General features: G+C 36.0%; 1 protein-coding gene across 1 annotated transcript; it reads left to right on the top strand.

The window, feature by feature from the left end:
• The first annotated feature begins 600 nt into the window (after positions 1-600).
• LOC127869463 (uncharacterized) lies at positions 601-27,583 on the top strand. The gene is made up of 8 exons (XM_052412070.1): positions 601-735; positions 4,581-4,687; positions 5,742-5,892; positions 9,385-9,500; positions 14,094-14,691; positions 16,193-16,912; positions 17,539-17,718; positions 18,602-27,583. Exons 2-8 carry the CDS (start codon positions 4,598-4,600, stop codon positions 19,036-19,038), a joined length of 2,292 nt encoding a protein of 763 aa, XP_052268030.1. The 5' UTR covers positions 601-735; positions 4,581-4,597; the 3' UTR covers positions 19,039-27,583.
• Positions 27,584-27,597: the final 14 nt, after the last annotated feature.

The following is a 27,597-nucleotide window of genomic DNA, read 5'->3' on the forward strand; positions in this document are numbered from 1 at the left end:
TTAAGTACACAACGTTCTCGCGCTGGAAATCCTCTGAAAATAAAAGGTGCACGCACAAACTATATTGATGTCGATATTGAGTGTAAAACTGTTATATCTATTAAGCCCTTTAATTAGAGATAAAACTGTTTCATGCTGAACACGCAGTAAAACAGTGTTACAAAGACGCGGACATGTTTCCAATGTTCTAGTGGTATAATCAAATCAGCCAATGCAGTCAATGAAGTGTATTCATCTGTACTTGGCCGCGGGAAGTTTTATTTGAATTCTATTGGACGCTAACAAAGGTCAGGCTAAGGTGAAAAGCTGGCGTATACAGCTAACGCCGAATAAAAAGTATCAGCAAATTCGAATGCAACGTCTCATTTATCATGATACCGTTTTACCCGGGGCATACAAGGTCTATTCAGTGAAGTATGTGCATGTACTTCACATTGCAATCATTATTATGACATACAATGATACATAAATAGCCAACTTCAAGACATGCTCTTTGATGCATGATGTTATTTGTTCGTTTAATACCACGCAGGTCGTTGTTTAGTAAATAGCTAATCATATCACCTTTCTGGGTCATATTAGATTACTCTTTGACCTAATTATAGTACAATCACAATACTCTTCAATTGGAGGCGAATAATTCTTAAGGCGTTCAAGGCCGCTTATTTGGGTGAATCGCTTTTTCTTTGCGCATTGACGCTGTTTCCCTGAATTATGGACTATTTTAGCGGCGAGGTAAGTGTGCGTTTGGTGTAGAAATGTGTTATTAGAATCTTCAGATTGGTTTTATTGGGTGTCTTTTGTAAATTTTGGAGAAATGCTTGCCAGACGGTTTTGCATGACGAGGGCAGATTGACTTGCGTTCATGACACAACAATGACCCAGTTTTAAGATCATGCAATGAATTTTTGTCGGCCATGAAAAATGATCATGAATTTTCATGTTTATCATTCATGTATTTGCATTTTCGCGACATTGTAACGTAGATGCCGTTTATCTTAAAAATGATCGAATGTAGAATGGATAATATTTGGTTGAAATGAAAATGCAATCACCACCAAACATTCAATGTGTCGCAAAAGTAGGTTACTGTACTTGAACAACTGTTTCATCTCCAGCAAAAACTGCTTATAAGGCCATTTTGAAACATGAAACATTTTTTCCACAGCTTTATAATTGTTGATAATGTTTATATGCAGAATTAAGCATGATTGACATTATTTCAATGTTTGCCATGATACTTTCTGCTTTGAAGTGATTTGTTTAGGTCATTGGCTGGACTCTGTCACTGAAAAGCTTAGTGCATCAATTTTGATGATTCAACTCAGGTCTCAGACTTAGGCCTGGTTTCCATGCATCAGTGTCCACGCTCCGCGTCCGTGTTCAGTGTCCGAGTTCCGTATACGGACATGGAGTATCTATTCCATGCATCCGCTTATTATTTTAGCCTTTCCGTGTAAAAAGCTCTTTCCAAACGTGGTGCTACTTGCATAAGGATGTCGTTATTAGAAGAGCAAACATTTTTTATGATGACCTCTGCGGCAGTACTGCATGTTAGTAGACGGAAACGCAGACATAGGTACTGGACACGTGCCATCATACGAAACCGTCAAACTTACAGCACATACTCTGGACAGGCTGAATTAATGACAATTAGCATAATTATTTTGATAAACATTACTGATTTATTTGTATTAGGTAGACTTCAAAACTTATAAGTGAACTCGCATAGACAAAAAAAGAACATAAATGGCGACTTCTTTTAGCGTTATATCTTGTTTGAAATATATACTGTGTCATTAAAAAAGTGATTATAGAGTGTACAATATGAAGACGATATATATTCGCATATCACTATTCTCACTTACCTGAAACGCCATCAATTGACATTTCGTTGGCTATACTTTTCCAGATGTTTGATGCAATGTCTTTGTCTTTGTATTCTTTCATACGATGATACGTTGGTTGGATATTTCAGGGTGATCCCTTACTAAATTTATTATTTTTTCACTGATATCTATGCTTGAAAGTCGACCTTTCATGTTGACTGCCATCCGTGTACTGAGTCCGCGTCCGTGAAAAGTTGCTAAATAAGCGGACGAAAAATGCGGACGCGGAATGCGGATACATGGACACGGACAAGGTACGTGGACGCGGAGACATGGAAACCCGGCAGTAGAGTCCTGCTCTCAAACCTTCAACATTTTCGTTTCCGTCAAATGATAAAATGATGAAATTGGTTGAAAGAAGTATTCCATGATGATTGTCTGCTTGCAAATAAAATATAATGGATTATGGCTACTAGAAATCAGGGATATCATCATTCATTCAATCTACACAGAAAATGTCAACAGTATATTTTTGACAGGATTATATGATCAATCTTCCTTGCGCACAACATATTCATGTAACAAGCATTTACATCACCTGGTTGAAGTCCTATCTAGTTAGAATAAAACATTTTATACAAACTGCATGTAAGTACATGTATATTGAAAATAAGGAATAAGGAATGAGTAGGATGAACACTTTGCAGTCTGTCTTATATTCATTAGTCTAATATAAACCCCTGGTCTACTACTGCTGCTTTGACACTGGATGTACCTGAATGCAGACAGACACGTATACACTATGGGCAGGGGTTCTCAGGGGGGTTTATTATGGTTCGAGGTACCCAGTGTACATTTGATTATACTTAGTACCCGGTGTACATTTAACTATTACCCGAGTCGACAATGACCAAACAAGGTCTATTATGTCAAAACTGAAAAGTATTTCCTAAATTATTACGTTTTGGTTCACTTCTATGGAAGTCTAAAAAACATTGAATCACTACTTCTGGCTGGTGCACCCTGAGTCACAATTGTAATGAATACTGACCGGCTTTTTTCTTAAAGTCTTAAGGCGGTCATAAATCTGTCCTTTATTAATTATATCATTAATTATTACGGCTAAAGAAAACCCTAACTTACATGATTGTTTCAAATCAAGTACAAACTTGGGGTCACTACTGTTCCAAGTGCCCCCTGCAATTGATTGCGGAAAGAAATTCTCCAAAATGTTTTGCAAAACATCAAGCCTTCATCTTTATAATCATATATCTAAACAAAAAACTTAGAGTCACTATCAGAGGTGTTTAATTCCACAAAATGCTACCTGTCATGTAGACTTAACGGTACTTATTACAAGCCATTTTTATTTGGGCATTATTTATGTCAAATTTAAGATTTTCCGAGGTGTTTATTAAAAAACAAAGACTAGGGTAATGTCAAGTTATTTTGTATAGTTTTTATGGCATTTACTATTTTACACATAAACAATGCATTCACCCTGTTGAACTAGCATTTTTATATGATGAATCATGCACACTCAATGTTCACTTGCCACTAAGAGCAGGCCAGTGTTTTTTGGGTCAAATTTGGGACCAAATGTCTCAATCTCAAAAAGTTTATTTTTTACTAAATTAATTCTCAAAATTCTTATTTTAAGGTTTCCAAAAAATAGAAATTTTCAATTCATCTCTCTGTGCAGCTAAATCATGATATAATTTTAAGCAAATATAATGTAACTAACACTTATTCTCAATTTATAGTATTTGACAGCACAAAAATAACACAACAAAATAATTTTACTTAAAACCTTGTAATTTATTCTAATCCAAAGCCTCATTTCAAAACTCATAAAAAAACACAGAGCAGGGTGAGCACTTTCCTAAATCAAAGCGCTGAAGGCACGGAATTTGTTTGCTGTTGTATAATCCTAGACGCAACTTAGTTTTCAAAATTATGTTATAGCTTTTTATATCGCAAGTTTGAAATGACCACAACCCATTCAAATTTATAAAGAGTGTGTCTTAAAACACAGGTTGAGATGTGTGTTTTTTTCCAAATCATTGATACAGCTAATCAGTGTGTACATGCTAATCTTATTTGACATGCATTTAGCCCCGTTTTCCCTGAAAGCAGCCAATAAGTACATATTTCAATGATAATCAATAGACTGGCCAACGTTGTCTTACAAGCTGATAAATACACACTATGTAGTGTACCAGTGAGAATAGGCAGATGTGGTGGTGAGAGCAGACGCTTTTAGCATTCGTTGTCTGCTTAAATTTAATGGAGTTATCCGTAGCTAAGCCCATACTGATTAGCAAAATTGTGTCTGCATTATTTGTGAGCTAACGCTCACAAATAAAAATCAATCAATGATAAACTTTGTGCATTGTAAGTGATTAAATGTGCTGTTTCCACCTAATAACTTGATAATCCCAACATACAGTATTTCAGCGTATATCCTTTAACATATAAAGAGTCATCATCTAAAAATGAGGCGTGGTCTGTGAAAAAGGGGTTTAATGCATGTGCTTGAAGTGTCGTCCCAGATAACCCTGTGAAGTCCACACAGGCTAATGAGGGACAACACTTTCCGCTTTTATGATATTTTTTGCTTCAAGAAATTCTCTTCTTAGCAAAAATCCAGTTTAGGTGGAAAGTGTTGTTCCTTATTAGCCAGTGCGGACACACATGCATTAAACCCCCCCTTTTTCATAGAGCGCGGCTCAAATGAATTTTTTTTGGCAGGTGCCCCCTGAGCCAGGATGCTGTTGAATGCAGAGAGGCTTCTACACAAGGGGCCAGAGTTCTGTCAGGCCGTCAAGTTTGTGATCAAACTCCAGATCTCTACTTTGGTACGTTAACTTAAGATCTCTACTTTGGTACATGAACTCTAGATCTCTACTTTGGTACATGAACTTTAGATCTCTTCTTTGGTACATGAACTTTATGAGTTTATGTTTCTCAAGTTTGTCATCAAACTTCAGATCTCTACTTTTGTATGTGAACTTTATGAGTTTATTTTTCTCCACAGAAAAAACACACCATATTTGAACTGATTAACACAATAAGGTATTATTTATATTTAAAGCAACTGCAGAAAATGTAAGGTCACAAATTATCAGGGATAATCTGAAAGTCCAAAAAATAGTCACAAAAAATGATTATTTTGTCGAGAATTATATGTCACCCAATGGGGGCGTTCAAGACACCTTATAATGACGGTATAATACCACTGCCTGCTATAATATGACTGAGAAGCTATGGGAGTAACTGACATGCTAAATAATTGAGCCTCGTTGCAGGAAAACTGGGCTTAATGTATGTGTATAAAGTGTGATCCCAGATTAGCCTGTGCAATGTGTTAACTTGATTTTCATTTAGAGGAGACTTACTTCAAACACAAGCATCCATTAAAGAGGAAAGTGTTGCCTATGATTAGCATGTTCAGTGTGCACCGGCTTCTCTGTAACGACTCTACACACATGCATGAACTCTTTCCCACTCAGAAGCAAAGTGAAAATGGCTATATGCAAACAGCATAAAACCAGAACAGCCTGCGAGTAATTGCAGTCTGTTCTTGTTTAATTCTGTTTGCTGCTCATCAGTATCTAAGGGTTGGAAATGAAGCCTTTAAAACTTGAATCTGGAAAGAAAGATCTTTAACAAAATTTAACTTTCTAAAGGACTACAAATGCATCAAAATACGAATCTGGTAAGAAAGATCTTTAACAAAATTTAACTTTCTAAAGGACTACAAATGCAACAAAATACTTATCTAAGTGGTAAAGGGTAAACCGTTAGGTAAGCCCACTTATCTTAAGGGTAAAGGGTTAAGCCTTAATATCTAAGTGGTAAAGGGTAAAGCCCAATTTCCCAAGTATCAATTCATAATGATCATGATTTCAGCTTCAGCAGCTTGCAGAGTCCGGTGAGGAGTCTGTTGTTCTGACGGCCAATGTGACGGACGGTACTGCAGACAGGCTAGCCTCGCACCGGGGGGCTGGATTCCTGGAGGACCATGAACAGCTCGGCAGCCAGTTCCTGGCTTATTGTGCAGGTGAGTGTAATGCAAGTTTTGTTATATAGGGCTCTTTTTTACCAACCAATTGTTAGGCTTAAGTGTAAAGGGTATACTTTAAATCATAATTTTCTCATTCTACATTAAGAATATTTAATTCATAACATTAGCAAATATGTAGCAAGTACCATATCTTTTTAAACGCCAGGGTTTTTTCTAGCCATTTTGGGAAAAGGAATCTGGTCAAATTGGGATTTTTTGAATCGATGAAAGTGGAAAATTTGGGAATTATTTAGCGACCAGAAGGACTATAGTTTTATATTTTGTAGGATACAGGATGTTTAAAAAATAAAGTTGAGATATATAGTCTAATAATCATAAGTCATAAGAAACTTCTTTCTTAGAAAAAATATGTGTCGGAAACTAGGATTTTCTTATTTAAATTTCAGTTTGGGATCGAGTCTGTTTGCTTTGAGATCGGGTTTATTTTACGTCCTTTTTTACATATCAGAAAACCCCCTGAAATCTAAAAGTATTTTCTTGGTTCTAAGATATTTTTTATGTTTAAGACTAAGAATTGGATGGTGAATACCAGCCCTGATCTGCAGTTGGACATGGTTCTATTTTTGCACAAGGTTATGGTGACTTTGCTGTGCTCCAGCTAGGATTTTAAAAGGGCAGGGAGGATATTTTGTCAAAAGGACACTTTTGAGCTAGCGTTCGTACCATCAGGGACCTTACCTGTTGCATATTATAATATAATGTTTGTTATTATATATTATTACTTTTATTATTAAACCTTGTGAATAAAATGTCCCCAATGAGGAAAAAAATCAAAAACAGTATAACAATATATTAATAACATATAATATGCAGTGATATTTTTACAAATTTTCTCATCTGAGTCCTGGGACTCATTAACTTGCAAATCTATGAGTCCCGGAATTGAAAGAATGAGTCCAACTATTAGACGATATTATTTTTTTAGAAATTTCAATGCATTTTTGGGACTCACATAATTCGAAACTTTGCATCCCCAGACGTTTTTGTGAGTCCAGGACGCAGGACTCACAGGTAAAAAAATCACTGAATATGTAAATGTAATTGTAACATTAATGGCATTGCCTTGGAACAGCAGGGCGTGGCTTCGAAACGACAGGGCGGGGCAACCTTCCATTTAGGCCTAGCTGGTGCACTGCTTTGCAACAATGGCATATCAGTTATTTTATACCACTCAAACTCAAATCACATTTTTGCTAAATTGTCTAAGAAATGCCAACATGACTTTGAAAAATACTGTAAACATATAGAAATTCGTAGGTATGAAACTTCGTGGTTTAATAAAAACAACTAATTTGTTGACACGTTATTTCGTGGATTTCAAATTTTGGGGAAAGATTGACATTCATAATAATCAGGGATCATATTTTCCGGCAACATCAATCGGTCTGGATTTAACTGGGGAAAATTTGTCCGAAAATTTATATCCGAAATCATGACAAATTACGTAAAAATATATGAAGGTGGTATAATAAAAGTACAAGTTAAATTCCCTTAGGCATTTTTTTTAAACGGTAAATACGAGTTTTCTCAATTGGTTTTATCATTTGCTATTTCATTGTTGTTTCGTGCACGGACTCTAGATGAGTCAATATACGCTCCGTTTTTCGCGTGCTGTTTTATCTCACTTTTTTTTCATCGTTGTCAATATTATTAATCTGTGTGATTTGATACCACGCATCTTTTTCTTTCTTTGTATACTGCCAACCGCTCTTTCTAGCATTATAGGCAGAGGGACATTATCGAGTCCGTTTCCTGGGAAGAACCAGTACTAGGTGTCTATGGAGGAGTTAATGAGAATGCACCCCGAGTGGGGTTCGAACCCACGAACTCCCGATCGCTACACCACCGCGATCTCTAAACTTCCGGTCGTGGTTATTCAACAACAAACAATAAAGTACACGTATTATTTTCATTCTAACATGATTTTTACTAAAGCTTTATACAATGTATATTATTTTTCTTGTGTACTTGTGTGAAGTTCCGCCCATAAAATAACTTTCGGCTGTTCTGTCGATCAGATCCGCGACTTTCATTCATTTATTGCCGTATTATTCGGTGGTGGAAAATGTATCGGCTTGTTTTGTTTAGTTACAGCGCGTGCTTTAAGTGTATAAGGTCCGCCCACAATTATTGCAGAATATCCGATTTTCTTCTTTGTTTATATGAAAGTTTACTGTTTCATGCATGAAATGCACAATTTCCACGAGGATAACATCAAGATTTCCATCTCCGAAGTAACTGTCAACGATTTTATCGTGGACGAGTACACATTACGGACCGATTAATTAGTGTGCTAGGTATAAGCCATTGAAATTATCGATTGATATTGACACGGGTTATTCACGCATGACTAATACACAACTGCGCGAATCTTCGCTGCTTGGGGTCATACTAGTCGGCTGACATGCAATAAACTGGTCCTGACCGGTTTAGAGACTGCAGCGAATGGTATATCACACCTAATCGTGATAAGAATGTAAATAGGGGGTGTTCACTGTGTAATCGATTTCATGACATGCGAATTTTAGCAAACAGAATAGGACCGACTGTTTGGGATTTTCAATCGGTCTTTCATGACCCCAATCGGTCTAGGACCGACAAAACCGAAAAAATATGATCCCTGATAATAATTAAACTTTTATTAAAACAACCAGAGTAATAATGAAGAATAATCTGCTAATCTGTGTTGACAGCAAGGCTTGAGGTTAATGTGCACTGAAGCATGAAAGTGTTGCCGATAATTGTCGATAAGAGCGAATAAGTGGCGCTCTTGTGGGTCCCCGCTCACTTATTGCCATCAATGTTGTTTTGACAATATTTGCAATTCTCTGCTCAATTGGTCCCCTAGTAGTAACAATTGAGTAATAAGGTCCCCAAAAAACAGGTGTGAAAACTGTTTAACTTATGTCTCTTTTAACTTTAATTGGCACTAATTGACATATGTGATAAATCTGCAAACTGTTAATTTGACGATGTCACGTAAAAGAGAACAATCGTTGATGTACAGTTTAAATTCCATGCTTGATTTAAAAAGTATTATTACCCAAACACCTATCAAGAAAACAACATATTGTATTACCTAGCATATCTCAATCAAATATCTTGGATAACCGACAACAATAGAGAATGTCGAAAATGACATTCGGAAAGGACCGATTTCGGATTAAAAATGTAAAAATAATCGTTGGTACTTGAATTCATGGTTCAGCGGAACAACGAAATATGCACGAAAATTCGTACCGCACGAAATTTAATGGTTTTACAGTAGGTTATACATTCCTCTTGAATGATCTAAAATTTGTTTTTGTTAACTCTGTTTGGACCTTTGATATAATCAGAAGTAATTATCAATCTTGATATGCCAATCTGTAAAAATGTCTCATTTTAATTAAGACTTAAATCCAACATTATTCCAAGTCATTGGAAATCCACACATCAATAACTTTGCTTTGATTTCTACACTTTCAGAGACGCGTCGTTTCTCCGTGGATGATGAATCCGACCATCTACCTCAACGCAGTTCCTACAGCGAGAACACCCTCCTCTCTCCCTCACTTGTTACCTCAGTGTCTCCATATAGTAGGGTGAGAACAGGCGAAAAAGGGTTTTATGTCATATGTGACCAGCTTAGCTCAGACCAGCCTGCGCTGTTGTGCAGTTCAATGGACAGCTAGCTCCTGACCAGGCTTTTTTTGACAATTTTGGGGCCGTTATTTTCAATACTTCTCGAAAAAAAAAGGCCAGACAAGACATTGCAGGAAATCTTGGGGCAAACCAGGCAAACCACACATTTAAGGGGCCATTTGCTTGGGGCACTTCTGATTAACATACTATGTACCAGAAAAATAGCTTTTTCTTGGCTAAACCTTTTAATGTATGCATAGAGACAATATTTATTTGCATTGCATTTTAAGCTCACCTGATTACTCAGGTGAGCTTTTGTGACCTGTCTTTGTCCGTCGTCCGTCCGTCTGTCCGTCGTCCACATTTGTGTTTAAACACTCTAGAGGCGACATTTATTGTCCAAACTTCATGAAACTTGGTCAGAAGATTTGTCCCAATGATATCTCGATCGAGGTCGAAACTGGGTCATGATGGGTCAAAAACTAGGTCACTAGGTCTAAGGGTATCACGTTTACAGATTTTTCAAAACGTTAAAACGAAATGAAAAAAACGAAACGATACCGTTTAAACGGTATCCATACGTCCGTTTTAAAAGCATCAGTGCCATCACATTTCCAAACTGAAAGTAGTGATTATTTCCGGAAGTTATATTTAGTTCATAACCCATTCGCACAATGACTTCATATTAAAACCAACTGTTCTCGTCGTTGTCTAACCATTGGGTTATGCGTTTTCTATTTACATGCCGTTATATTTTGTAACAAAGATGAATTAATATTTAACCCACATTTCTTCAATAAGAGTACAGGGTGTTATTTTTTTATATTGTTTTACTTAACAAGATGTACATCAAAACGAGTGTCTGTTCATTAAATTAAAAATGAATGCCGATGAATAAACGGCGGGAAATTTTCCTCATGCACTTCATGCTGACGCGCGTTGAATGTTCAAGACGATTAGGGGCATTATCATGCAAGAAATAGCGGGAAACTTTTCCTGAGCACTTCGTGCCGATGCGGGTTAAATATTCAAGACGTCTAGGTCGTACAGGTGTATTGTTATGTCTACGGTACTGTGAATAAGGGCCATCTGGCGCACGTGATACAAAAAATACGAGTCTTTTTCAGCAGCTTTTAATGAGTTTTTCAACATTGTAATGTAATGAACTAAAATGGATTCTGTTGACATTGACTGTCGTTTAAACTTTTACTGTTTTTGTAAACGTTTTTGAGCAAAACACGAAACGCCATCGTTTAAACGTTAAAACGTGATACCCTTAACTAGGTCAAAAAAAAGAAAAACCTTGTAAACACTGTAGAAGTCACATTTTATGCACAATCTTCATGTAACTTTGTCAAAATGTTTGCCTTATTGATATGTTGGTTGAGTTTAAAAATGGTTCCGGTCCGTTGATAAACATGGCCGCCAATGGGCGGGGCAGTTTTCCTTATTTGTCTATAGAGAAACCTTGTAAACACTCTAGAAGTCACAATTTTTGCCCAATCATCATGAAAGTTGGTCAAAACATAGGTTTTATTGATATCTCGGATGAGTTCGAAAATGGTTCATATCGGTGAAAAAACATGGCCGCCAGTGGGCAGGGCATTTGTCTCTATATGTATATGTATATAGTGAAAACAAGTGAACGCTCTAAAAGTCAAATTTTTGGCCCAATTTTCATGAAATTTGGTCAAAATGTTTGCCTTAATGATATGTTATTTGAGTTCAAAAGTGGTTTCGGTCCGTTGAAAAACATGGCCGCCAGTTGGCAGGGAAGTTTTCCTTATTTGGCTATAGAAAAAACCTTGTAAACACTCTAGAAGTCACAATTTTTGCCCAATCATCATGAAAGTTGGTCAAACATTGGTTTTATTATATCTCTGACGAGTTCGAAAATGGTCCAGATCAGTGAAAAAATATGGCCGCCAGTGGGTGTGGCTTTTTTTTCTATATGTATATAGTGAAAACATGTGAACACTCTAGAAGTCAAATTTTTGGCCCAATTTTCATGAAATTTGGTCAAAATGTTTGCCTTAATGAAATGTTGGTAGAGTTCAAAAGTGGTTTCGGTCCGTTGAAAAACATTGCCGCCAGTGGGTGGGGCAGTTTTCCTTATTTGGCTATAGGAAAACCTTGTAAACACTCTAGAAGTTACAATTTTTGCCCAATCATCATGAAAGTTGGTCAAAACATTGGTTTTATTATATCTCTGACGAGTTTGAAAATGGTCCAGGTCAGTGAAAAAACATAGCCGCCAGTGGGCTAAATTGTAAAAACTAAATTGTAGAAAGACCAAAACTTTTTACACAAAGAAACTTTAATTATGTTTGAATACGGGCAATGATGTTACGGGCACAGTAAAATATTTGTCAAATCAGGCTGTGAGAAATGCTTTTGATTTGTGGATGGCGCTGCAATAAATCTAAACAGTTTTTATACAGTTATGTTTCTATCATTTATTAGCTAATCTATTTTTGGAAAAAAAATTATGAGCTATTATCATCACTGAATCCCCCCTCAACCCCCCCCATATTTTTTTTTTAAATTAAAGATCATCTAATAAATGACCACCACACCCTCACACTATACCCCCCCCCCCCACCCCCCACCCCAAAAAATAATTTTTATGCCCCTGGTAGGGTGGCATATAGCAGATGCACTGGCCGTCAGTATGTCAGTCAGTCTGTCCGTTCGAAAAAAACTTTAACATTGGCCATAACTTTTTCACTTTTGAAGATAGCAACTTGATATTTGGCATTCATGTGTATCTCATGGAGCTGCACATTTTGAGTGGTGAAAGGTCAAGGTTATCCTTCAAGGTCAAATGTCAAATTTATGGTGTCTGTCCGTCCGAAAATTTTAACATTGGCCATAACTTTTTCAATATTGAAGATAGCAACTTAATATTTGGCATGCATGTGTATCTCATGGAGCTGAACATTTTGAGTGGTGAAAGGTGAAGGTCAAGGTCATCCTTCAAGGTCAAATGTCAAATATATGGCGTCTGTCCATCCGAAAACTTTAACATTGGCCATAACTTTTTTAATATTGAAGATAACAACTTGATATTTGGCATGCATGTGAATCTCATGAAGCTGCACATTTTGAGTGGTGGAAGTTCAAGGTCAAGGTCATCCTTCAAGGTATAAAAAATAAATAAAAAATAATTCAAAGCAGCGTTCTCATGAAGCTGCACATTTTGAGTGGTGTAAATTCAAGGTCAAGGTCATCCTTCAAAATCAAGGTCATCCTTCAAGGTCAAGGTCATCCTTCAAGGTCAAGATCAATTTTTGTTTTTAATTCAAAGCAGCGTTCTCATGAAGCTCCACATTTCGAGTAGTGGAAGTTCAAGGTCAAGGTCATTCTTCAAGGTCAAGGTCATCCTTCAAAGGTCAATTTTTTTTTTTCAAAGCAGTGTTATCATGAAGCTGCACATTTTGAGTGGTGGAAGTTCAAGGTCAAGGTCATCCTTCAAGTTCAGGGTCATCCTTCAAGGTCAAAGGTAATTTTTTTATTTCAAAGCGGCGTTCTCATAAAGCTGCACATTTTGAATGGTGGCAGTTCAAGGTCAAGGTCATCCTTAAAGGTCAAAGGTAATTTTTTATTTATTTTTTTTTCAAAGCGGCGCAATAGGGGGCATTGTGTTTCTGACAAACACATCTCTTGTTTTTTTCAAACATGGTAAAACACAAATATTTATTTTTATTATTTCATTTTTGAAATACTGTCCAACCATCCCACCCAAGAATCCCCCCCCCCCAAAAAGATATTTTTTTGCATTTTTGGAAGATAATGTAATAAATGACCACACCCCCACACTATACACCCTTCTCCACTCCACCCCTCCCTCCTTTGTGATTGAAATTGAGATAGGTCCCTACACCTTTAAAAAGAAAAAGATGAGCGGTCTGCACCCGCAAGGCGGTGCTCTTGTTTCAAAATTGACATAGTTGGTTTAATTATTATATCAGTACCCAGTAAATAATTTCTGATAAACAGAGAAGCCAAAATTTACCGTGTGTCAATAATGCAGAATGTCTTTCAATAAAAAAATCCTAGCTGTTAATAATGAGAAATAAATATTCAATATCAAAACAATCCATGCAAGCAGATTAATAAGTGTCATTGCAAGTGATTTATTAGCTGGGCTGTTTTCGGAGAAAACCTGAGGTATTGTCATAGCCAGCTTGTCGTCTGCCATCCTGCGTCTGCCGTCCTCTGTCTGCCGTCCTCGTTGTGTTAAAACCGTAACATAGGCTCTAAAATCAAAGTGCTTCCACATACAACTTTGAAACTTCATATGTAGATGCACCTTGATGAGTTCTGCACGCTACACCCATTTTTGGGTCACAGGGTCAAAGGTCAAGTTGACTTCTGACAAGCTTTCATTAATTAAAAACTGCACCCACAGCCGAGCTTTGGCACCCGCTATGCAGTGCTATTGTTGGACCTTCTTGCAAGTAGAGCAGGGTGAATTTCTCTGGATTTTTTGTATGCCTTACTGGAACGTATTTTTGTTTCTGATTGAATAAAAGGAAGCTGTTGCCTTTTAGACGGACGTTATTAGGGCGCGTTATGAACGTGAAAGTAGTACCTCAGACTCTGTGTTCTCACCCGATCGGAGAAAAAGTAGTGCCAGTTCAAAATCACTGGAGGAAGACGTGGCCATGCTTACCAGCCAGGACTATCCTGACACACCGAGATCGCTCGGGGAATCGTCCGGTACCTGGCCCGAGACTGCCGGATCTGTCTCCCTGGAGCCAACTGGGAACCGGCACATGGGAATGAACAGGAGTCCGACGAGCCGAACCGCGCAGGAGTCCGAGAAGTCCAAACAGTCCGCTAAGAGTCCAATGACTGAAAGCCTGGAGCATATACGGCAGATTTCCATATCTAGTCCATCAGAGGGCCAGTATAAGAAGTATCCAACACACTCCGGAGGGTTTTCCTGTGGGGGGTTGGATCATCAGCGGCTGCCGCCCATGTTTGAGCTCGTTCCTCCGCCTAGGAAGCTGGGGTTTGTGGTTCCCAGCTCGGTTGCAGAGGATTTCAAAGGGAGCATGGGGACCAGTGGTGGTGGTGGATGTGGGGTCTCGGACTCGGAGATGATGGAACAAGGGGCCATCAACCTGGCTGCTGGAACCAACACAGGTGTGTCTAGTGCAGATCTCTGACACAAATTGTTATTTATTATTATCCCCCGCCAGAGGCGGAGGGATATTGTTTTGGCGTTGTCCGTCCGTCCGTCCGGCTGTCCGTCCGTCCGGCACTTTTGTGTCCGGAGCCATATCTTGGAAGTTCTTTGGTGGATTTCATTTAAACTTGGTATGAGTATATATATGCATAAGAGGATGATGCACGCCAAATGGCATTGTACACCATCTGTTAAAAACAGACTTATGGCCCTTTGTATCTTGAAAAAATGCTTTTTAGTGTCCGGAGCCATATCTTGGAAGTTCTTTCGCGGATTTCATTGAAACTTGGTATGAGTATATATATGCATAAGAAGATGATGCACGCCAAATGGCATTGTACACCATCTGTTAAAAACAGACTTATGGCAGTTTGTATCTTGAAAAAATGCTTTTTACTATAGGCACTTTTGTGTCTGGAGCCATATCTTGGAAGTGCTTTGGCGGATTTCATTTAAACTTGGTATGAGTATATATATGCATAAGAGGATGATGCACGCCAAATGGCATTGTACACCATTTGTTAAAAACAGACTTTTTACTAAAGGCACTTTTGTGTCCGGAGCCATAACTTGGAAGCGCTTTGGCATATTTCATTTAAACTTGGTATGAGTATATATATGCATAAGAGGATGATGCACGCCAAATGGCATTGTACACCATCTGTTAAAAACAGACTTATGGCCCTTTGTATCTTGAAAAAGTTCTTTTTACTATAGGCTATTATATTTATGAAGTAAATCATCATCCTCTCAAACATCATCATGGAAATGAAGTATGATTTACAAAGTGAATACATGTGACTAATCATGTTTCCAAAATGACACCAATGATTCCCGTACCCAATGATAAATGATTAACCATCAAAACATTTCCAGGTATGTCATGGCAGATGTTGTGTTCACTCTGCAACACTCTGAAAATTGAGCGTATGTAAACGTTGAATGTTTTTGTGGAAAACGCACGACTTATTAATTCACCTAAATAAATTGTGAAGGCTTAAGAACCTTCCTCTGTCTTAGTTTTGTGTTATTGTCCTCCGTCCGTCCATCTATCATTATGTTCATCCGTCCAATTTGCACCCATCCTCAAACAAAGCATATGTTGCGGGGGATACCTTGGGCCTTTCAGGCCCTCTTGTTTAATTTTGGCTTTTCACTTTCAGTTTCTATGTGTTTACATTATGACAAAAGTAGTAAAGTTATTTAATAAGAATTACCGGTATTTCTTATAATCTGTATTATGTTAACTATTATTTTAATGCAAACAATTCAACATTTACTCAAGTTACTGACCTGTAAAGTTTTATATATTGTAGTCAACCTGTTGGTCACTTTTATATCTGGGAGTATATCTGTTGAACAAGTTTAACAAATTGGTGTCTGGTGATGTAATAATGCAATAGTAACACTTAAATCTTCCCAAAACCAACAATCCTATTGCTCATGTTCATGTTTCAGGTGGGCATGGGCGGTCCAGCAGCAGTAGTCAGGGTGGCGACCACTCCCCTTCCACGCCCAGCACGTGTGACGCTGTGTTTACGTACTACAAGAAACCTCTGACTGGTTACTCAGAGAGGGCACTGGGCACCCCACAGATATCCGAGGAAACTGTGACCCAATCTGACAGTGAGTCTGGCTACAGACTGGTTCAGAGCTATGATAGAGACCGACTTGACCCGGCATCTTCTTCATTAAAATACAAGTCAGCATTACTACCTCCAGAACACGGAAATCAGTCTCAGTCGTCCCAGTCTCAGACGTCGGGAACCGTACCGTCCGAGCCTTACTCGTCGCTGACGGAAGGTCGGGAGTACCAGTCTGAACTGGGGGAGATATATCGCCTGCCGAAGAAAATGGAATCGAAAATGTACAATCAGCGTCATGGTTCTGGAAGTGGGTCTGTGTCAGGTGTGTCAGGGGTTGCAAGGAAACAAGGGAAAGATAGTCAGGAGAGACGGGGAAGTGACTTGCTGGGGCTACATTCGTACGATAACGCAGGCGAGGGTAAGGAACGAGAGCAATCTGGGGCAACAATGGAGAGTCTAAAATCAGCTGCCGACCTGCTGGCACAGTCCGACATATCAAAGTCGTTCGAGGAGGCTGTGAAGATACAGCAGAGCTTGTTCCAGTCCAGTGTGGGGATGTTCGCACCTGTACAGCGGCAGTTTATACCACCAGGTCAGTGTTTTTTTATGCCCCCCGAAGGAGGGCATATAGTGATCGGATCGTCCATCCGTCTGTCTGTCTTTCCGTCACGCTTCCCATTTAGGTTTTGATTTAGGTTTCGAAAAATGCTCATAACTTCTATGTCTCTTCAGACAGCAACTTTATGTTTGGCTTGCATGTGTATCTCATGGAGCCACACATTTTGAGTGATGAAAGGTCAAGGTCATCCTTCAAGGTCAAAGGTCAAATATATGGCTTCAAAGAGGCGCAGAAGAGGGCATTGTGTTTCTGACAAACACATCTCTTGTTTTAAACCAAAAATACAGCCTCTTACAGGCTGTTTGCCAATGGCAAAAACTTACATTTTTTCTAAACAATCTAACAAAAATTCCTCCCCAAATAGCCAAACTTTTCCAATAAGGTTTCTTGAGTTAATTATATAGCAATATAATTTCATAGCACTTTAAAATTTATATTTATAAATGCAGTTAAACATGCACTTATAAACAATTGGGAGTTTTTTTTCTGGTAATCATATTAATATTGTTTTATTTCCCAATTTCCTTGTTTATTGCCCTATTTTCTCAATCAGAATGGTACAGTGTGGAAAATTTAAAGCAAAATATGAATCGCTGCAGGTCGACCTTTCTCACAGCGGGAACGCAGTCAGTCGTTAAGCGAGTTTCACAGCCTTGCTTCGCACGAGATCTCAAACCACGCAGGGCGGGCGCGCTGTCCGAGCTCGAGTTTTGCTGAAAACCTGGACACACCACTTGTGATTGATGATGATGACAAAGGAGACGAGGATGCAAGAGAAGGTCTGGATCTTTTTTTTCTTATTTTTGAGCATCGCTCTGGGAAAACGGGGTTTAATGCATGTTCGTAAAGTGTCGTCCCAGATTAGCCTGTGCAGTCTGCACAGGCTAATCAGGGACGACACTTTGTACTTTTAAGATTTTTAAGCAGGTTTTCCAAAGGAAAAAACTGGTTATTAGATTGGTGAATGTCGGCTGGCGGGCGGGCTGGCTGGCGGGCGGGCGAAACAAGCTTGTCTGGGCCATAACTTTGTAGTTCATTGTGAGATTTTAAAATCATTTGGCACATTTGTTCACCGTCATTAGATGGTGTGTCACGCTCAAGAATTACGTCGATATCTTCAAGGTCTAGGTCACACTTTGAGTTCAAAGGTCAAAAATGGCCATAAATGAGCTTGTCCGGGCCATAACTATGCCATTCATTGTGAGATTTTAAAATCATATGGCACATTTGTTCACCATCATTGGACGGTGTGTCGCACGAAAGAATTACGTCAACATCTCCAAGGACAAGGTCGCCACGACTAAAAATATATTTATTATAAACAAAGGGGGTTAATTATAAACAATCAGTTCAGTTTGAGTTGTCTCCTTTTATCAGACTTTTTTCAAATTGAAAACCTGGTTTTGGTTTGTCCCTTGTTTTTGTTTGAATGAAGTCTCTTAATAGCAAAATTCCAGCTTAGGCGGAAAGTGCCGTCCCTGATTAGCCTGTGCTGACTGAACAGGCCTATCTGGGACGACACTTTATGCACATGCATTAAACCCCCTTTTCATAGAGCACGATCCATATATTTTTTTTTTTCAATTAATTTTAAAGCATATATTGTATGTATACATTTCATTTGCAACCTGTTGTACTAACAAATTTTAAATATTTGTGCAGGTCTGGACCTAAGCAACAAGAAACGTAAGATGTCTGCTGATGATGTATACACGATAGTTGGGGAGGAGATGCCAGAAGGGGCTGGGCTTCAGGGGCTCCAGTCAGCCAATCAGGGGGAAGATGCCGATTACGAGCGGATGGTTCAGGGAGGGGCCGGGGGAAGTGGAGCAGGGGGTGGGGATGGGACAAAAAAATACGGGAAAGGGAATTTTATAAAAGTCTCGACTGGGTACCAGTGTCGTATATGCTGTCGTGTGATAAGGCATATGAACAACACGACGGCACACATGCGTATTCATGCTAATGTGAAGCCGTACAAGTGTCAGGTGTGTAATCAGCAGTTTAAGTACGAGGTGGACCGAAGATATCACTTCTCTAAGAATCATGTTGATCTCTTTTCCAAGATGTACTTTCCAGATGAAAAAAAGTCAAACTAAGAAGTGTTTACAGTTTCTTGATAAAAAAAGATCAAACTTAGCAGTGTTTTCAGTTTCCGGGAGAAAAACAGTGTTCTCCTATATATTAGAAGGTCAACTAAAGCAGTGTGAAGATTTCCCGCTGAGAATAGTCACCATAAGTGTTGAAATAAAGCAAGTGTTACCAAGTTTAAATTGTCCTTTGTATGCCAAGATTGTACATTCTGTTTTGTTTTTGCAAGAATAACTGTAGATCTCTTTATAAGAAGTATTTTAATTAATGAAAACAAGTCGTCGTTGTAAACTGTTAAAAATGTTTTTTTTTAATAGAATTGTTTATACCAAAGTTGATCTTTCCTGTTTTCTCTATTTTCTGATTTGTATGGTTATATCATCAAGCTTTATGGATTTTGTCATTGAATCATAGGCATCATCTTCATATATGTCATCTCTTAGCACCCATTTTTATTAAAAGTATAACTCAGTTTTAAAATTTAAAAAAATGAAGCGATACATTTGTTAACAAAAAATGCATACCTCAAAGCTGTGTTTTTAGTTTCACAGATTGTATTTTATGTAATCACATTTAGCTGTTGCTTGTATTAAGTGATATGTTCAGCCCTTTTGTTTATAATGAATAACATCTTAAATTTGTTTCATGGATTTATACATGCTAAAATTAGTTTGAGAAAATTCAAGTGGCCTTTGTGACAAAAAAATGTCAGTTTACGTTGTATGCTATGTATAAATTCACTTTCACCATTGAATAACTTAAAGATGAAATGGCATGACTGTTGATGATTTTAAATTATACTTCTTTTTATTTTATTGATGAAAATTTAACTTGACAAATTGTTAAGTATAAAAAGACAGTTATTGCAGTTCAAAATTGTTGTCTTTGTATTTTAAGATTTTTATTTTAGACAAAATTATTACAGATAATTTTTATACCTGTTTGTTCTACTTTATATAAATGTTACATTTTAAGATATATAGCTTTAATTCTAAAATTTAGCATAGAAAAAATGAAATACATATTTTAAGAGTGTTAAAAGCTGTGATAATGTTAAGGAATCAAATATATGTCGTCCCATATTTATTTGAAGTGATCACATATATTTATAATGGTTTACAAAACAAACACAATCATTACTTTAAAATAGTTAGCTTATATTATTGTTTTTAGATTAATGTAGGGTTTTGAACATAATTATATTTGAAAAAAAAACAATTCATTACAAAAATCAGGTTACAAGTCAGTTGTTAAGACTTTCACATGGTTGAATTGATAGGTACATGGCACGTTTTGACAACTGTTTTAATTTGTTTTCTGTGTTGTTTTGTATGAAATCAGTGTGCTTATTTTTTATGTTATGATTTATCTTTTATATTGTATCAGTATTTGAAATTAGCATTTTCAAAATGACTTCCCTATTCCACTTGTTACCTTACAATTTTAACAATTCCAAAACTAATTTTACAAGTCTGAATTTATTAGTAAGAAAACAAATGGGGAAATGGGATACCTGATTTAAAATGAGTGTGCAGAATACAGGTATTTTCAATAATGACTTCATAAAAGTAAAAAAAAAAAGCATTCATATTTACTTGTTAATTTAGGCATCGCTATAAACAAAAATTAATTTTTCTCTGCTTATGCATGTTGATTTTGCTTGTCCGCAAAAAAAACGTAAGTCTTCAATAAGTCAAAATTTGATAAATCTATTAGATGTGTAACAACTTGATGCATTATGCTATTTTCTAATGTAATCCAATAGAAAATTGAAAGTAGTATACCATTGATTAATAAAGAAATGTTCAACTTTTTTAATGTCTGATTTCTTGCAATAATATTGTTTTTGCTGGGCAGGCAATCATTGGATTTGTTGTTGTCTGATTTGTCTGATTTCATTTAAAAATCACATCGGCAAACAGGTGATCACCTCGGCAAACAGGTGATTGTGAATTTCAAAGACTGTTATGTTGCTGACTTTTCTTGTTGTTTAGTGCTAAAAGTTATGGTTTTTGTGCTAACATTTATGGTTTTGTGTTTTTTTTCTGTTGTAACAAGTTCTAATGGTTTCTGTTATTGTATTGTATTGACTTTATGTTGTATTCACTATTGATTAGTTGTTATTGATTGTTCTCTTTTTCTTGTTTTATTTTGCTTCAGCTACTTTCAGGATTGTTAAATATCATAGCTTCTCTTTTCAGTAGATACAACCACAAACTATTGTCATTCTAGTGCTACATGGTTACATCACATTCTGACATTGTCAAATTTTATCTACAAAACGGAACTTTACCAATCCATTAATATTATTTGTAACAATCTTGCCAGCAATCAGTTTGCCTGTTCAATATTGCGTACAAAATTCAGCTGTCAAATTGATGTATTGAATGGCAAAGTATTGCTTGAAAATAATCTGTGGCTTAAGTTGTACTGTAAGAACTAAGTCTGAACTTGCTAATAATTGTATTAAAGTTATTTAAGTGCATGTTTTTTATTTTCAGAATACAGAATAGCATAACTATTACTTATATAAACATTTCAATGGGATATTATTCTCATACATTTCATTTGCACAGGCACTTATGGGACTTTTATTTAACTTCTGTAAGGGCCAAGAACTCTTTTCTTCAAACATAAAAACTTTCAGTGTTCCTTAAACACAGACATGTTCATAGTATTGCTTTACTAGTAAAAAGCATGGTTATAGAGACAGTATTTTTGCTGCAATGATAATTAAAGTTGATTAAGTTTTTCACAAGAAATGGAGTGCATTGTTACGTTATTTACAGAATTTGTGATATTGTTATTGCATGAAGCTGAAAGCTTTCATCTATGGCTGTCATTTTCACCTGATAGGTTGTTTTGTTCTGCTGCAACAAACTCTATCATGCCTTTGTTTAAGTGTTAGTTAACCTATATTCAATAAGTGTTAGTTAACTATTGTTAAAAAATTTGTTAATACACAGTTTAATAGCGAAATTCACAAATGTTTATATTATATATAGCAGTAGCTGGTTTCATGTTAGGTAAGATTCAAAATAACATTTGATAAGATTTTATCTTCGGTGTTTATCATAAGCAAAGGATGTTTTTTCATTCTGATGCAGCAAACTCTGTCATTGTTTTATTGAAAGGCATAAGAATTAAAAATCATAGTCTATTTAACCATAAACCATTAGAGGAAATAATATTTGAAATGTTACATTTTAGAGTAACTTACATACTATGCTACAATTTTGTAAGTATAGATTTTATAGGCAAAGCTTATCTTGGACAAAGCTTAGAACTATGTTATTAACCCTTTGCATGCTGGGAAATTTGTCGTCTGCTAAAATGTCATCTGCTGAATTTCTAAAATTAGCATTATCTTCGATTTTTTTCAAAGAATACTATCAGAATAGCAAACAGTTTGGATTCTGATGAGACGCCACATTCTGTGGCGTCTCATCTGGATCCAAACTGTTTGCAAAGGCCTTCAAAATTCGGTTCCAGCGCTGAAAGGGTTAATATTAAATGTATCATTTACAAAGCTCACATTTAAGATGTTACATTGTGTTTATGTTCTACTCATATATGTGAACATTAAAATTTGATTTCAGGTATCATTAAATTATAGGGTCCTACCTTTTTCAACAAAAATACCTCACAAGGAACGAGTTCAAAGGAATTGGGTAAAAGATGTTCTATTGTATTCTTTTCTTTGGAAAAAATCTGTCAAAATTCAGGAAATGTATTTATATTTTTTTAGAATTAAAATATTTATTTCATGATATTCATCAAATTGAAAGGTATGTTCAAGTAAGAATGCATCAAGGTCTGTGTCAGACTAACTTCAGCTAGCTATAATCTGTTGTGTTCATCACAACATAAGTTAATCAGCTGATTTGTTTGTTACTGAGCTGTAATTCCTTTAAGAAGGCAAGATATGCATAATATTACATTACATTACGACTTGGAAATAACAGAAAATTGTGTTAGCACATCAGTTGCTGCATATATCTGTTTACAATATACACTGTTGATAACTCTGTTTATACATGCTACATGTATATGTATTCACTTGTAATTTGTACATGTTCATCTACAAAGGCATTTCTGCAAATGGCAAAACAGCTCAGTAATGGAATTTCAACTGTTTTACAGCAAATATAAAAATGTTCTTAAGTAAAGGGGTCTTACTCCTTTGACTATAAACGTAGTATTGAGGAAAGTTTGTTTCATATATTTATATCTCATTTGAGCAAAATATGCCACGGAGAGACTTTGTGATCACATTGTGTCCATCATGTGGGGGCAAAGTTGACCTTTTTAATATTCTAGAGGTCAGATTACTTGAAATTCTTTATGAAAATTGGTCAAAGCATATTAGTGGTATCTGACCTAAATAGGTCAGCCAGTTGTGAAACTGACTGATGTGGGTTCTAACAGGTTAGTCAGTAGGTTAAATTCAAGAAAATACTTGTTAATTTCCTAACGGTCACATTGGATTTTGCAAAAAAAGAGGAATTTGCATCTGTCATTTCGATGTTAAATTAGTGTATCGGACAACCCACAACATTTACTAAACTAAATGTCCCATGACTAATGATGATATTACAGTATTAGCTAATTTGTGTAACAGAAGCTCAGGTGGGTTACCTTGGACCGTCCCGACCTTCTTGTTTCAACGTTGTTAAGTTTACTGTTTGGCACTTCGTGTTGTTGGTTATTCAGAGACGGGTCCTAGTCTCTCGTTTGTTGTTGATTTTATTGAGAAACCGGTGCCGAACTTGTAGACTTTCTAGTAGTAATGAAATTTTTTAAAATTAGTTTTGTTTGTTTGTTATGCATTGGTTTTCACAATTATGGAAATATATATATATATTGGCAGACTTGATATATTGATGGAAGACTAGTTCACTTCAATACAAGAAATTTGTGAATATTAAAAGAAAGTTGTTGGTAGAACTTACTTTGAATTATGTGTTAATAATGTTTTGACTTATTTTCGCCTATATAAATTGTGTGCAGTATAGATTTTGTATTACATTCACTTGTTATGTATTGTTGTTACATTTGTTACGGTCCATGAAATGGACTAGAACTTTAGTTATTGTTATTAAGCTGAGTAGTTCATATAATCATGTTACTAAAAATGTTGTTGAAATAGAGTATATGCCTTGTTAAACAGGGAATGAAATATGTTATGTTATAAAGTGAGATTTCTTCATTTTGCCAAAAATGCTTTTACTTTAACTAGGTGAAAAGATTGTTATTTTCAGAAGTGATGTCTTATACATACAAAAAATTATATGTTTTAGATAAGAAAAAAAAGATTAAGGAAAAAATTATATATATATATATATATACACTGCATTCAGTATAACTTAATTAATTCGAGGTATTTTGTCATTCATTCATACATCAACTCTTGTGTTTACTTGCACTGTACTGGCCTTATGCTTGCATTCTGTCGAGTGTTAATTTGTATATATTGTAGCTTTTGCTGTTATTTTCTCTGTCAATACCTCAAGTTAACTCATCATGTGTTTTCCTATTTGTTACAAAGGCAGGGCAGTCTGTATTGATCATTTTACACACACAAACTAAAGTGTACAATAAAAGTGCATGTCAATTGACTACTAATTAAGATTTTGTTAATGTATTATTTACTATTACTGGGTTTTATGATTACCTCAAATGTTTCTTATGTTTTACCGCTTCAACGCTATTTCCATTTCACACCTCACTCATTTATTGTCTTAACATATTTCAGAGACATTTTAGCTGTCAGTTGTTCATGAATACTTTTCCTTATAAATTTAAGGAATTTCAGTTACATAATTATAAAAAGAGCATTTAAATAAGTCCTTTAAGTTGATAAAAATTATGGTTATATTCAATTTAAAAGTGAAAAATGATTTATTTTTTGTCCAGCATTCTTAAATAATTCTTGATCATCAAAACAGTTGTGTTAAACCCTCTTTTTTCACTGTACATCAACTGTGAAAAAGTCATGAAGTTTCTTCAAAATCAGCCCCAATTAAAATACAATTATTACCTCCTTCACCTGGAAATACCTCATTACACATCTCTTGTAAGTATTGTCAGGTATTTGTCGATTAAAGAGTTTATAAATTGTGCATTGATTTAATTTGTTATTGTAATAAATAGTTGTACTAGTGAGAGTATTGTTTTGACATTGTACTGGACTTCTTATTTTAAGTGTTTGATATACTAGTATATTTTGTGTTTGTTTTATTTTGTTTTGTAAATTTTGTTTTAAAGTGCTATTTCTGTTTAGAATTATAAACACCTCATTGCATTTTTTAAATTTTAACTTAAAAAAAAAAGTTTTTCTCCTGAGTGCAAATGTTGCCAAGTAATTCAGTCTTGTGAGCCTAATCATCATAAGACTTTAAATATGTGAGCTGTGTCTTGCGAAAATTTGTCTTTTACGATATGGGGCCAGTGTAGCTCCTGACCAGACAGTACAGGCACTGTCTACTATAAAACCAGGCAAGACTTTATTAGCAGTCAGCGTAGGTCCTGACCATACTGTGCGAATGTGCATGCTGGTTTGCAGCTACGGCGACAGCATATGTCACAAGACCCATTTTCGCATAATGCGGGTCAAATATTCAGTACTTGATGTTTAAGATGCATGTAGCAATTTTAGCAAATTTAGGTTCCAGAATTTGGTGGAAATAGAAAAAAGAATATTTAAAAATATGCTTACTGAAATTAATATTTTTTAAATAGGAAATTTACTTAATCAATGGATACATTAGTAAATGAATACACATGTAGTTAGTAAGTACGTGTTAATGTGTTACTAATTCTGGCAATATAACAAATAGGGCTATAATTTTATGTTTATATAAATTAGCTTATTATGTATTTTTTTCAAATAACATTCTAACAAAAATTAGTAAACTTTGTACCTGAGTTGCAATTTAGGAAAATAAGTTATTTCTAACCACATCATGGACAGGTGAATTTTCCTCAGTTATTTTTAGATCACCTGTCTGAAATAGATCATTAACCCTTTACCACTTAGAAAAGTATTTTGACGCATTTGTAGTCCCTTAGAAAGTTATATTTAATTTAAGACCTTTCTTACTAGATTCAACTCTTTAAGGCTTCAATGCCGACATTTAGATTCTGATGAGCTGTTCTGGTTTTATGCTGTTTGCACATAGCCATTTTTACTTTGCTTCTGAGTAGGAAAGGGTTAAACTAGTGAAGTTCAGTGGTGAATTTAAGATTTGCTTTGTTACTATTCTGTACCGTGGTTGTTTAAAAAAAAATTAATTTACACTTAAATTTATGTTTGTAACTTCATACAATGTTTACTGATACTGAATATCATGTATTTTTGTTATATGAATGTATAACAAAATGATTGTCTGTTAGAATTTTTCTGTAATCTAATAAGCTACAATGTTTGTTAAACACAAAAGGCACTGTTAAAATTGCAATTTGCTTCACTTTATGATGACTGGTTAAAATGCAGTATTTCTTTTTTAACAAGGGCTGTTTGTAAAACATGCATGCCCCCCATATGGGCTCTAAGTTGTAGTGACAGCCATTTTGTAAATATGTTTTTTATCACTGTGACCTTGACCTTTGACCTAGTGACCTGAAAATCAATAGGGGTCATCTGCGAGTCATGATCAATGTACCTATGAAGTTTCATGATCCTAGCCATAAGCTTACCTGAGTTATCATCAGGAAACCATTTTACTATTTCGGGTCACTGTGACCTTGACCTTTGACCTAGTGACCTGAAAATCAATAGGGGTCATCTGCCAGTCATGATCAATGTACCTATCAAGTTTCATGATCCTAGGCATAAGCGTTCTTGATTTATCATCCGGAAACCATATAACTATTTCGGGTCACTGTGACCTTGACCTTTGACCTAGTGACCTGAAAATCAATAGGGGTCATCTGCTAGTCATGATCAATCTACCTATCAAGTTTCATGATCCTAGGCATAAGGGTCCTTGAATTATCATCCGGAAACCATTTTACTATTTCGGGTCACCGTGACCTTGACCTTTGACCTAGTGACCTGAAAATCAATAGGGGTCATCTGCTAGTCATGATCAATCTACCGATGAAGTTTCATGATCCTAGGCATAAGCGTTTTTGAATTATCATCCGGAAACCATATTACTATTTCTGGTCACAGTGACCTTGACCTTTGACCTAGTGACCTCAAAATCTATAGGGGTCATCTGTGAGTCATGATCAATGTACCTATGAAGTTTCATGATCCTAGGCCTAAGCGTTCTTGAGTTATCGTCTGACAACCACCTGGTGGACGGACAGACCGACCGACCGACAGACAGACCGACATGAGCAAAGCAATATACCCCCTCTTCTTCGAAGGGGGGCATAATAAAAGTCGTAATGTCTGTTTGAATATTTTGATAACTTTTTATTTGACTATGATTTTAGTATATTATTGTAAACTTTCTGGGTGTTTTTAGTTTTAAAGTTATAACTTTGTTATTTTTTGTGAACATTTTCCTTCTTTACCATAGGGCAATAAAAGTATTTGTTGTATGCACTGACTTTTG

This window comes from Dreissena polymorpha, chromosome 2, assembly GCF_020536995.1.
Source record: "Dreissena polymorpha isolate Duluth1 chromosome 2, UMN_Dpol_1.0, whole genome shotgun sequence".
NCBI classification, from domain to species: Eukaryota; Metazoa; Mollusca; class Bivalvia; order Myida; family Dreissenidae; genus Dreissena; species Dreissena polymorpha.

Bases quoted from the DNA above. Each gene is read 5' to 3' on its own strand.
- LOC127869463 (XM_052412070.1), top strand. From the start codon at position 4,598: ATGCTGTTGAATGCAGAGAGGCTTCTACACAAGGGGCCAGAGTTCTGT. The intron at 5,893-9,384 runs GTGAGTGTAATG...CTACACTTTCAG, and splicing joins GTTCCTGGCTTATTGTGCAG to AGACGCGTCGTTTCTCCGTG. The intron at 17,719-18,601 runs GTCTGGATCTTT...ATATTTGTGCAG, and splicing joins AGACGAGGATGCAAGAGAAG to GTCTGGACCTAAGCAACAAG.